Source organism: Lampris incognitus, chromosome 2, assembly GCF_029633865.1.
Source record: "Lampris incognitus isolate fLamInc1 chromosome 2, fLamInc1.hap2, whole genome shotgun sequence".
NCBI classification, from domain to species: Eukaryota; Metazoa; Chordata; class Actinopteri; order Lampriformes; family Lampridae; genus Lampris; species Lampris incognitus.
In genome coordinates this window covers 139,522,637-139,536,038 of record NC_079212.1, presented here as the reverse complement: position 1 = coordinate 139,536,038, position 13,402 = coordinate 139,522,637, and the positions used below count along the sequence as shown (strand labels likewise).

At 42.8% G+C, this 13,402-nt stretch overlaps 1 protein-coding gene across 1 annotated transcript in view; it reads left to right on the top strand.

Moving 5' to 3' along the window:
- The window catches only part of vamp3 (vesicle-associated membrane protein 3 (cellubrevin)), a 15,234-nt gene extending 3,563 nt beyond the window's left edge, over positions 1-11,671 (top strand). The window contains exons 2-5 of the mRNA XM_056272791.1: positions 3,826-3,904; positions 5,514-5,672; positions 8,845-8,896; positions 9,459-11,671. Coding sequence (XP_056128766.1) covers positions 3,826-3,904; positions 5,514-5,672; positions 8,845-8,896; positions 9,459-9,475 — 307 coding nt within the window. The 3' untranslated portion in view covers positions 9,476-11,671. The remainder of the gene's footprint in view (positions 1-3,825; positions 3,905-5,513; positions 5,673-8,844; positions 8,897-9,458) is intronic.
- Positions 11,672-13,402: the final 1,731 nt, after the last annotated feature.

The following is a 13,402-nucleotide window of genomic DNA, read 5'->3' as shown; positions in this document are numbered from 1 at the left end:
AATAGGCCAAAATCGGTAGATGCTGGGGTGTGCTTTTATTATAGATGTATCAGTAATTATATATTGAACAGACGAGGCATGTTCTTATGAACTCGTGGAAAAACGACAAACGAAAGAAAATAACAAACCACAAATAGTGAGAGACGTTCACTTCTGACCACAGAAATTATCAGTGCATCTTGTGAGCAAAGTCGTGTTTATGGTACAACAAGACCAGAAAGGTAAAATGGTTCCAAACTATTCCATGCTGTGTATGTTAATAGAGGTACCTTAGATTAAGATCTTGCTTTGCAGAAATCTGTCTGTTCCACAACGTCAAAACTTTTAATGCCTGAGTTAGGTAGCGTGGAGGAGAGACCATTACAGGAGTCTAGCCTAGTGTAAAGTCACTCTTTGCGAAGTGTGCAAACAGCGACATCCTTCCGTTTGTTTTTGTAAATAAACGAGGTGGATTCAAATGTGCTATAAACATCTCTTAGATGTTGATGAGTAGTGATCCCCCCACTGGCATATATGCTTTCTGACATGATACTAGCAAGCGTGTATGTGTCAAGAAAAAAAAAAGGCTTTTTAAATCATAATATTTTGTAACAGTATGGCAGGATGTGCCAGTGATGAGTTTCATGGTCAGTGACAATGAAACCCTTTTCCACGTTTGGTAGTTGAGTTCACATTTTTAAACAGACTCAAATTATGAAAGTTGCCTTAAAAGCCCTGCTCTGTTTGTAGAAGTTTCCAAATGTGGCCTAACGAATGGAATGCCCTATTCGGCTGCTTCCAGCTAGAATAGTAACTAAGTATGTTCTGTTGCAGGAAAAGCTGCACTTTCCAGTTGGTGAGAAGTTTTTAATACAACATCCAAAATTTGTCTTTCCTTTGGCTTTGTGTGTGTCTTTGTTTGCATGTGTTGGTAGTTCAGTTTATATGGGTGTGTCTGCTTGTGCAAGGGATTCGTGTCCATCTGCTGTTTCATCACCTACCTTCTATGTGAGCTGAGTCAATAGCACTGTGTACACACCAATCAGCCAAAACATTAAAACCACCTGCCTAATATTGTGTAGGTCCCCCTCGTTAACGCCAAAACAGCCCTGACCCGTCGAGGCATGGCTCCTCAAGACCTCTGAGGGTGTCCTCTGGTATCTGGCACCAAGATGTTAGCAGCAGATCCTTTAAATCCTGTAAGTTCCGTGGATCAGACTTGTTTTTCCAGCACATCCCACAGATGCTCGAGCGGATTGAGATCTGGGGAATTTGGAGGCCAAGGCAACGCTTTGAACTCTCTGTTATGTTTCCGAACAATTTTTGCTGTGTGGTAGGGTGCATTATCCTGCTGAAAGAGGCCACTGCCATCAGGGAATACTGTTGCCATGAATGAGCCTGCTTGGTCCGCAACAATATTTAGGTAGGTGGCACATGTCAAAGTAACATCCACATGGATGCCAGAACCCAAGGTTTCCCAGCAGAACATTGCCCAGAGCATCCACACTGCCTCTGCCAGCTTGCCTTCTTCTCATAGTGCATCCTGGTGCCATCTCTCCTCCAGGCAAATGGTGCACACACATCCAGGCCACATGATATAAAAGAAAACGTGATTCATCACACCAGGCCACCTTCTTCCATTGCTCCATGGTCCAGTTCTGATGCTCACATGACCATTGTAGGCGCTTTTGACTGTTGAAAAGGGTCATTATGGGCACCCTAACCAGTCTACAACTACGCAGCCCCATACAGAGCAAGCTGCAATGCACCGTGTGTTCTGACACCTGTCTATCATAGCCAGCATTAACGTTTTCAGCAGTTTGAGCTACAGCAGCTCTTCTGTGGGATGCAACAAGATAATCAATGTTATTCGCTTCACTTGTCTGTGGTTTTAATGTCTTGGTTGATCAGTGTATACTGGAGGCTATAATAACACACTTGTTGAAATGCATTAGATGCACATTTCTCAACTGAAGTGAGGTATTGCAGGCCAACACTGACTGCAGCCAGAAGGTGGCAGTGTGAAGCTACTGTGGAAAACTGCAGGGTTTTGTGAGATGAGAAGCATTTCTCTGCTACGTGTGCTGTCACATTGTTAATGTTACTCATCCCAGCTGTTACCATATTATATCCGCAGAATCAAATCACAGCTTGTAGTGAATCAACTTTTTTTTAATCTAATGAGTAAACTTGTTAAACTGTTTTCTTTAACTTAAAGCACCACTGGAATTGGTGAAAAACCTATAGTTGACACTACTTTTAATGATGGTTAATGGAAGCTGTAGGCCTGTACTAATCTCAGAGTAAGGCAGTGAAGACCATAGGCTACCTAATCATCCTTTAGGTAGATGTTATTTCAAAACAGCATCGACTTTCCGTCTTAATGATCTTTCAGGTTCATTGTCAGACATTTCATGCTTTGAGCTATGTCAACAACAGTTAAGGGGGATGTCGGAGATTATGCCAGATTTTTTATGAAGCCTTCCCTTCCCTGACAACACTGAAACATCGTCATTTATGATAGAACTTCACATTTACTGTGTATTACTATTTACATGGTATGGTCTTGTGTTGCACTGAATCCCTGGGCAATAATCCAGGTAAAACTTCTAAAAGTAAAATTACTGGGTAGTGTAGTGGTCTATTGCGTTGCCTACCAACACAGGGAAGGCGGTTCAAATCCCCGTGTTACCTCCGGCTTGGTCGGGCGTCCCTACAGACACAATTGGCCGTGTCTGTGGGTGGGAAGACTGATGTGGGTATGTGTCCTGGTCGCCGCACTAGCACCTCTGTGGTCAGTCGGGGCGCCTGTTCGGGGGGAAGGGGGAACTGGGGGGAATAGCGTGATCCTTCCACGCGCTACGTCCCCCTGGCGAAACTCACTGTCAGGTGGAAAGAAACGGCTGGCGACTCCACATGTATCGGAGGAGGCATGAGGTAGTCTGCAGCCCTCCCCGGATCGGCAGAGGGGGTGGAGCAGTGACCGGCATGGCTTGGAAGAATGGGGTAATTGGCCAAGTACAACAGGGGAGAAAAAGGGGGGGGGGGGATGCAGAAAAGAAAATATTTAAAAGTAAAATGACCTGCATCTCATACAAATTATGCTTTTAAAATGTGTGATTTTATAAGGCTTTCTCAAGGGTGTTTATTTACAATGTCCTACGTAGCCATGTAGGACAGTATGTTGAATAAAAAGAAAACATATGTTTAACAGATATTTTAATGGCTAACTACAATTAAATGTTTTTCTTATCAATATAGCAGTTGAACAGCATATAACCTGCAAGGACAAGATGGTTTCTAGATGGTTTCATTGTTGAATATTTGATTCCATTTTCAGGTTTTCTTTTTCAGCTCCCTCTGACTTTATTTGTCTTTTTGTAACTTTTCTTCATTAACAATCTGTCAAAATGTCAGGCTGCCTTTAAAAACATCCATTGAAAAGCACTGATGGTTGAATTAACGTAAAGCCACAGGCGTGTATTCTAGTGTTTTAAAGTAGCTTCAGCACAGCATATCAGAACTGAGAACAATAATTACATATACAGTATTGAGAACAAAATCTGCTGCCTCTAAAGTGTTAAAGTGCTTTTTAGAACATGAGCTCTTCCTTACTGAGAGTTGCCTACTGAGAAACGTTTCTGCATCTTCTGCGAGACTGCTGGCTTGCGTTTTTAATTGTTAATCAAAATGAAAATACTACTTAATACGTGATGATTTCAGTCAAATATTGTGTCTTTCTGTGGTTGCTTCTTGGCACCATACGTACAAGCCTTTTGATAGCAGATTTAACTGATTTGGTTGTTTTGAAAGATTTGATGTTGACCTCTTTTTCCATCCCCTTAGGTCTACTGCTGGCCCAGAAGATTCTGGCGTGGCGCCAGGCAACCGCCGCCTGCAACAGACCCAGGCCCAGGTGGATGAGGTGCGTAACCTTTAACCTTGATCAGTAACCTCTGAATTTTATTAATTTGTCTCTAACCTTCAGAGTCAGCCTTAGCCTTTTATCCAGAACCCCCCCCCCTTCAAGAAAAAGACCTCTCTATCTCAAACTTAGCAGACCAGAGGTTCTTTTGCCTCACCACCATTTCTTCAACTGCCTCGAGAGCAAAGAATATGGTCGAAAAAGAATGTGCAACTTAATAGAGGGAAAATCAAGTCAGGGATAGTAATTTTGCCAGACCAAACATTTTCCTGTAACCTCCCTCTGCCTGTCTCTTGTTCAACATGTGCAGCATCAAACCTTTCCTTATATAATCGCTGGTAGAGGCGTGTCAGCTGTGTTACTGTTAATAAACAGGAAGTGCTCTGTCGATGTGTCAGTATGGCTGCAAGAGCAGCATTCTGCTGATATGAATAAATACTTAAAGGTAGCCTGTTTTTTTCTTTCTTTTCTTTTTTTTTATCTTGCACGCACATGTACACGGACACGTGAATTGAGGAAAACTCTTTAACATGTCTTTCTCTGTGACACCTCATCAGTCATTATTGTACCGCACTCTCAGTCCTCCCTATTGTCTTCCTTAGCCCCTCAGTGACACCCTTACCCCACGGCTGGGTGTGTCTCTTGCAGAGACTTGGATAATCCCTGGCAGTGTCCGGAAGGGCCACATTTTTTAATTAGTAGCAGCAAGCCAGCTCTTATTCTCCAGGTACCCGTTTAAAAACCCCAGCTTGCTGGGGGCAAACTGGGACATGTGGATTTTTTTTTATTTTTCCGTTGCTACAGTGAAGGGGGAAAAAATGACTTGATCCATGAAGTTAGGTTAGGAAAATCATAAATTAGGCAATCATAAAAACAGCTGCCAATTCTCGCTGCTCATCTGCCCTTTCTCTCAAACCCTTCTGCCTTCTCCCTCTTCTTCTGTCATGGGGCGTTCTTGGTTTGCCCCTCCCACACTGGAACTTTAACCGGCGCGTGTCATACAAAGCCTCTGATTGGCTGCCAGGTGTTTATGTAATCACAGTCTCCATGGTTATGTAAGGGCTGCATGGCCCACACACTCTTCCTCCCCATCTCAGCGCTCTCTCTGAGGGGGGAGTGGTAGTTGGGTTTGTGGATCAGTGGAACATATGGGCTGTGTGTGTGTGTGTGTGTGTGTGTGTGTGTGTGTGTGTGTGTGTGTGTGTGTGTGTGTGTGTGTGTGTGTGTGTATGGACACTTGGTTATGAAAATGAAGTATGTCTTCATTTAAATCACCCTAGATGGGTGATCTAATCCTACACTGAGGCATTGTTATTTGTGTAATAGTAGAAGGGTTGTCACCATTTGCTTGTCTGATACATTTATTGTTGATTATTTTCCTCTCTCTTACCATAAGCGATCCCCAAAACAATAGATACATTTGGCTTTGATGCACAAAACTGATAATAACAATGTTTTACCCCAAATCATATGATATGTGTTGCCTCTCCCCGGCGTTTGGACACTTACAGGTGGTTGAAATTGGGAGTTGGGGGGGGGGGGGAGTAAAAACCAGGAAGCTGTCAACCACATGACACACAAGCCATGTTTTTGGTAATACTGTTTGTAGGTGGTGGATATCATGCGTGTCAATGTGGACAAAGTGTTGGAGCGAGACCAGAAGCTGTCTGAGCTTGATGACAGAGCAGATGCACTGCAGGCTGGAGCCTCCCAGTTTGAGACCAGCGCTGCCAAGCTCAAGAGGAAGTATTGGTGGAAGAACTGCAAGGTGCGTAGACACGTGTCATGAAAATCAACCACTATGGCCCAGCTAATTATCTTCACTCATTTCAGTTAATATGACTCTGTAACTGAACTGCACCTAAATAAAATGGGTGATCCATTAGAGGGGTTGACTGTATATCATGCTGGCCGATCATTAGACCTTATATTGTCCTTTTTCCAGTTATGGGAATTGGTATTTTGAATGATCTGCTTGTTTATTTAAGAGAAAAAAAAGTCCCATGTTATGTGTTGCTTGCACTTGTCTACTCAGCTGCAACTCTGAAAGATGGTGTTGTAGTCTTGCTCAATGTCCCACCTGCAGCATTTTTGTATTGGTTTAAATGTGAACAGTGACACCTAAGTAGCCAATCGACATTCTCCTCTGATTGGAGAGATGCAGGAAGTCACAAGTTTTCCAGCACCGAGCAACATATCGGATTTTTTTCCAGCATAAAAAGAGCATACCAAGTTATAAAACTCATTCGGGAACATAATTTCGCTGTTCTTTGCTCTTGCTCTCCAACCCTCAGACAAGACGCACCTTAAGATAACTGCTCTCATCCCTTTTAGAAGATAGCATAAGCAGTTTTTTCACAAATACCGACGCACAAAATGGACTGACTGCTTAGAAGACTCTTGATGGTGCCACACCAAAAAATTAGCTCTGCAAAACTGATGAAGCGAGCAAACGTGTAGGAGCACACACTCGTCTTTGATGCAGGCTAAGTACAGGTGCTTATCACACTTGTCAGCTTGCATTAAATCTTGTTTTCCTATATTTGTTTATGTGCTTGATTATTTTTGTGCTGTTAAGGCAAATTGATTTGTGATTTAGCGGCTTTTCACCCCTGTCATTATTAGTTTACCCTTCCCCCCACTGTTTCCAAAGGGATGTCAATATGAAAAAACATATGTTGATTTACTAACATTACTGACAAATGTAAAAGACGTTCAGTCACCATCATTGTTATGAGCAGCCACAGATAAGTTCAAGCCAGGTATAATTGTTTTATATATTTAAAATTAAAAAAAGGAAATTAAAATACCGACTGAAATAATCTATTTATTTTTCACTTTGATATGTTTTGGTCCGCTATTTATTATTATTATTAGGTAACACTTAATAATAACTACACAAATGAAGCATTAGTTAAGCATTACTAACTACTGAATTCATCATTTGTAAAGCAAGACATGCACCAGTAGTTAGTGAGTGTTAATAGATGTTTATAAATCCTTGTTAATACTGCAAATCATGATTAATTCATGCACAAATGTACATCTAAATAGTTTGTTAATCATGTACTTACACTTTGTAAAGGATCTTAGGATGATCCTTTAGACTTTTGTGAGTCTCGAGGTACTGCTGGCCTTTCAATCTCATTTGTAAATGCTTTGTAAGACATATTAGTCCTCATTTTAGATGAGGTCATACAAAATACTTAACTAGTAACTTACCTGAATTAATCATGAATTGCAGTATTAATAAGTATTTATAAACATCTATTAACACACTCACTAACCATTGGTGCATGTCTTGCTTTACAAATGCTTTACAAATGATGAATTCAGTAGTTATTAATGCTTCATTTGTGTTGTTATTATAAAGTGTTACCTGTTGTTGTTGTTATTATTTATTTATTTATCTATTCTCCCCAATTGTACCTGGCCAATCACCCTGCTCTCTGAGCCTTCCCGGTCGCTGCTTCACCCCCTCTGCCGATCCGGGGAGGGCTGCAGACTACCACATGCCTCCTCCGATACATGTGGCGTCGCCACCTGACAGCGAGAACTTTCACAGGGGGGACGTTGCACGTGGGCTATTCCCCCCAGTTCCCCCTCCCCCCCCCCGAGCAGGCGTCCCAACCAACCAGAGGAGGCACTAGTGCAGCAACCAGGAACACATACCCACATCCGGCTTCCCACCTGTAGACATGACCAATTGTGTCTGTAGGGACCCCCGGCAAAGCTGGAGGTAACACGGGGATTCAAACCGGCAATCCCAGTGTTGGTTGACAACAGAATAGAGTGCTACTGCCCAAATAATAAAATAATAAATAAAAATGTTCAGTCACTATCATTGTTATGAGAGGCCACAGATAAGTTCAAGCTAGGTATAATTGTTTTACATATTTGAAATGAAGAAAAAAGGAAATTAAAATGGCATGGATTGGAACACACACCATGAATGAAATGTGATCAGAAGTGTAGACACTAGTAAACATGAACTCAAAACTAGACCGAAATAATTGATTTATTTTTTTATTTGCCATGTTGTGGCCAGCTATTTAATCATTTCTTTTTACTATTTTAAAGTGAAATTCAGCTTTTGTACCTCCTTAGAGCTACATGTACTTTTTAAAATTATTTTTCAAATGTTCTACGTTTTTCCAAAGATTTAATTAAACATGGTCTTTCATAAGAAACTCTGTGTTTGAGTTTGTGATACTATAAATTTTAACACTAAAATTTTCATAAAAACCTTATCTCTCGATCCATAATCCATTACCTGGCAACGTGGTGGCTCAGTGGTTAGCGCTGTCGCCTCACAGCAAGAAGGTCCTGGGTTTGAACCCCAGGCCATCCCAGGTCCTTTCTGTGTGGAGTTTGCATGTTCTCCCCGTGTCTGCGTGGGTTTCCTCCGGGTGCTCCGGTTTCCTCCCACCATCAAAAAGACATGCATGTTAGGGTTAATACTCCTGCCTGTGCCCCTGAGCAAGGCAATAGGAAAAAAAGAACTGGAGTTGGTCCCCGGGTGCTGCAGCTGCACACTGCTCCTATACAATAGGATGGGTTAAATGGAGAAGACAAATTTCATTTTAACCAAACTACAACTGTACAATGACAAAAATGAAGTGGCTTTCTTCTTTCTCAAATTGGGCGCCAGTGTTGAACAGGTGCAGGTTACAATACACACACAGTTTGTCCACCTGGATAACAGTATTTCCTAAATGCAAGGACAGTGCCACATGCACCTATAATAGAGATCGAGTGTAAGTGGGCAATTGTGCTAGTCAGTCACAACAAACACGTGCCATTTTTTGAACAGAGAAGAAGCTACATTTTGCATCGCAAACCAAGAGTGAATCCAGGAGGGGAAAGTACTGTGTCTTTTTAATTTTCTGTTGTCCATATTCATCAGAATGTGTCTGAACCTGCTGTTTTTGTGTTTGCAGATGTGGGCCATCCTGATAGCGGTGCTAGTGATCATTGTGATCATCATCATTAGTGAGTAGACTTGAAAGGTGCAGATACACAGAATCCTGTGAGGACGCACCGGACCACTGAACGTCTCGGCCAGTGGGCGGTGCTTGGTTTTGGTTTGTCCGTTTTCAAGATGATGGCCAGGTCACAAACGTCCTCATTTTAAAGCTAAACAGTACACTAAAATACATTTCTGTAAACACTGGAGGGGAGAAACGGGCCATGCAGTAACAGAGTCTTGACTCACATCAGATCAGCGCTGCTTAGTTTGACAGTTCCATCTGAGTTTCGTCAGCCAGGTGCGTTGCGCTGGACGGACTCATTTGCATAAAGTTGAGGTCGAGCCGTGCTTATGCAAATTCAGATATGGCGAATGGTCTGTCGCTTGCCATACTGTATCCATCATGTACAGTGCAGCTGGATCTCCTGATCTCCATAGAAAATGAATAGGATCCGTCGATTTGACAATGGATCTGGTGTATCTGCACCATAAAATTTGCGTTTGATGAGGGAATGTTTTTGCTTGTTTAATTTTTTTCCCCCTGTCTGAAGATAAGTCACTAACTTGGTCCTTCTTCATTCTCAGTCTCGACTCAAACGTAAAGGAGCGCTGGTTGGGAAGGGTGCTGATGGAGCAAATGATGATGAAGAAGAGGAGAGAAACCCATGCAGGATGAATGTCTTTGAAGAAGAGGTCACATGGTTACTGTCTGCTGAGCTCCACAGCTGCTCTCCCTCGTGCAAGAGGTCTTCATTCCTAGTCCTGGATAGTAAAAGTGTGTGTGTGTGCGTGTGTGTGTGTGTGCGTGTGTGTGTGCATAGTTTGTCCAAAAGGGGTTATTACAATATCGCAGTTTTATCACATAGTTTGATACCCAGCCATGTCACACAATACTTTGCCAAAGACAACAAAAATCTAATTTTTCTTATCCATGCTAACAACCAATGCTGCCATCCCATGAAAAAACCCACAGAAATGTATTGCATCATATATATTTTTAGGGGACTGTTGTCATGATATCTTGCCAACATTGACGTATTACACAACCCCATATTTTGTTTTGGCTATGAACGTTGGATCTGGTCATAAACTGATCAGCTAAGTATCTATATAAAAGAACACACACATACACACGCTGGCTCAGGACTAGAAGTGAAAACTGTCATAACTCCTAAACATGTATTTTTGTATGTTTTTATTAATAATAACCATTTATTTTGTGTGCCAGGTTAAGACAAGTGCCTTTACGATAGGCTGTTTTGTGTGATGTTAGTCTTCACTGTAACAGTAATCCCACACGTCAAGTAAGTGTTTTCTCTTCTTAGCCCACACATGCACGCACACACGCGCGCGCACACACACACACACACACACCATTTGTCAAAGGTTTTCCACCATTTGAATTAAATGTCAATGATAGGACTATAATCTTAAAAACCGTGCTTGTGAAAATGTTAGCTAATGGTCGCAACAGGCTTGTGAACAGCGACTGTCTTATTTTACAGTGCTGAGTCGGGATCATTGCGCCGTTAACCGAGGTTTAACTGAGGTTTTCGATTTCTTAAAGAAGCTTCTCTTCATTTCAAAATAACGGCCAGAGACAGAGGCTCAGGTAATGCCAACTGTAATAATACCTGCCCATACCTGTGGCCGATAAACTGGTATGAGCTTGTTTCAGAGATGTATTTCTGAAAGACGAGCTCCTTTACAGGCAGGTCAGGACTTTTGGGACAGTGCCTCATATTAGGTTTTCCCTTTAATTGTGAACGATAACCAAGCACAAAACACTAAGTGTACACTTCTGGCATTTGCCTTAATTTTTTATTCTTGAAAAAGAAGTCAAAACCATATGAACATTTTATATACTGGCCTTTCTACCGGTAGTGCCTCTGAATGTGGGCTGTGCACGTACAACCTGTGCACGTTGCTGTGGTCTGCAGAGCTTGTTTTTCTATAGAGCATCTGTGTCTATACACCGGCACTTAAACGTCTGCAAGAAAGAACCTCTTACCTTCTTACCTTACCTCTTACCTTTAATCCGTCAGTTAATAAGTGTCCCTTTTTCCCTTCAGTAACTAAAACTTCGGTTTGTTAGCTAATGTTGTTAGTACTAATCTTATGAGAGACTGTATTTTGTTTGGGGGGGGAGGTTGGGGGTTACTAAGTGACTAGTTATTACAGTGGTTTCGCTGAGCATCCTTGGTGTTTGAGCTTAGAGGAGCGATACTGCAAACACTGTACCAGAGTTATGTTGGCATACATACCCCTTTTTTCAAAGTTATTCACAGAAATGTGTTTCAATGATGTAAACCATTGAAGACCTATTACTCACCATAGATTTGATTTCTATTCATTTCAGGACTTTGCATTCTCCCGTGATTACTGCGATCAAAGCTTTTTGTTTGTTAGCAGTCAGCAAGGTAATTTTTGTTTATTAGCCTTAAAAGTGCCATGAATTTAACATTAGTTGTGATAACTGAAAAATAATAACACCAGCGTATGTATGAGCTTTTTAAAATGACATGTCTTTGTGTAGACGTAGGATGTAATTGTAGTCAGCAAGAGACAATAATTCCAGAATGTTTCAAGGCCAATCAGACGGAGTTTTCAGGTGCCACCTGTTGGAAGTCCTGACTCTGGAGAGTTGTGTTCTCTTGTCTATCTATACCAGAAAGTGCCGGTAATTGCCAAGCCTTGTATATGTCTCTCTTTTTGAAGTGTATATTGGAAATAAGTGCAATTCTACTCTTGGGCACTCAACGCCTGTTGCTTGAATAAAATTGACTTTTCTCCCCAAACCGTTTTTGTTGTTGTTTTTCTTCATGGATATCAGATGATGTTCCTGCAGCAGTAAAGGTGCTCAGTGTCTCACACCACTCCTGGTCTGCGTTTACTGATCAAAAATTTTCAAGTTTCAGTGGGCCTTGTTGAAGTCTGATGAAGCTCTACTGACTCCTCTTTCAGGGACGAGCACCAGCATATTGTCCACACTACTGAACAGGATATTGCCCGAACTCGGTCAAGAAACTATTATGCCTGCATGAAGGAAAGATTACCCTGGCTACTACAAACCAGTAGCTCCAATAACGTTTCACTGAAAGTTGGTACCGGTCCATCATAATCGACACCACCAGTCATCAGAAAAGCTTGATGCTAGAAAGCTGTTAACCCTCTCAGCCCGAGACTCATTTCCTACAAACCTTCATAGAGTGAGGACTCCTCAATGGAGGAGCTTGCTATAAGTTTTACAACTCTAATAACATACTGTGCTTCCAGGCCTCACAATTTTACAAAATACTTATTTTTGTGGAAGTACTACCATTGTAGTAGTTGTACAAAAATGTACCGCCTTGCTGCAACAGAGGTCTCTCGGCCCCTTAACCACAGGCTCTCCCAACACTTCTGACACGTTACATTTTGTTATTTTTTGGATAACAATTCAGCTTGATGGGACAAAGGAGAATCCATCCAAAGCTGCTGTCATACCTTCTGCTGCACTGCTCGAGTGTACAAAGAAATGTATGTAGAGCAGCAGTAAACAGTCATGTGCCAGTGTAGTTTCATGTGTATGCAAGGTCTCTACAAGCCAGTACTACACCTGCTGATGTCAATAATTTACACATCTGCAGACAGGGGAGGACTAATTAGCAGAATCAGTTCGGGCATCATAGAGTTGGAATGAAACTGCGCACATATGATTCTACATGGCACATGGATGTGTGGTCTGTTGTCAGTACTGCCGTCAATATTTAAGTTTGCCCCCCCCCCCACCCTCAAATAGGCTATTCAACTTTTTATACCATGTGTGTACAAATATATTTTGGTGATGTCCTGATAATCTATATGTTATTGATAAATGACCAATACTGAATACGTAGACACGTTTTCTGATTGTCTTCCGCTTACCACTACCCACACACGGTTCTGTTCATTGTTCTCCAAGTGAGCCTGCAAGATCCGGTCGGACACTCTGAAGCGACTGTCAAGTTCGAGCCGAATCGAAGTAAAGATCCGAAATGCGGGGGGGGGGGGGGGCGTGAAAATTGCATTAGCGCGCGTGTATAATACATTCACGAGGGATAGTGCGCAGCATGGGGCGACGGACGGGGGAAAGAGCCCACGACCCGCCGTAACCCCGTTCACCCCGTGACGTAACCAAGTTGCCAGCTCGTCGGCGTCGAATTCGCCGCGTAATTAAAATCATAAAACACAACTCGCCTCGTGTACCCGCAACGGAGCGCCGCGCTATAGGAGTTTCCTGGCACCTTCCGTGCGCGCGCGCGCGGCGCGCGTGCGCCGCGTCTGGTCCGGGGCTGTTGCGTAACATGGCGGTCCACGTGAATTCCCCCACCAGCCGCCGTGGAGGGGGCGGGGCGGGGCGAGGCGAGGCGGCGTTACACGCGCGCCCGCCGCCTCGCCCCTCGTGTCCAATGGGCGGCTGCGCATGGAAAACGAAGCCGTCCAATCGGCGCCGAGCGGGCGTCGCCCGGCGGTCACGGGCTCACGTTGCAGAAATGTGTCAAGTGTCC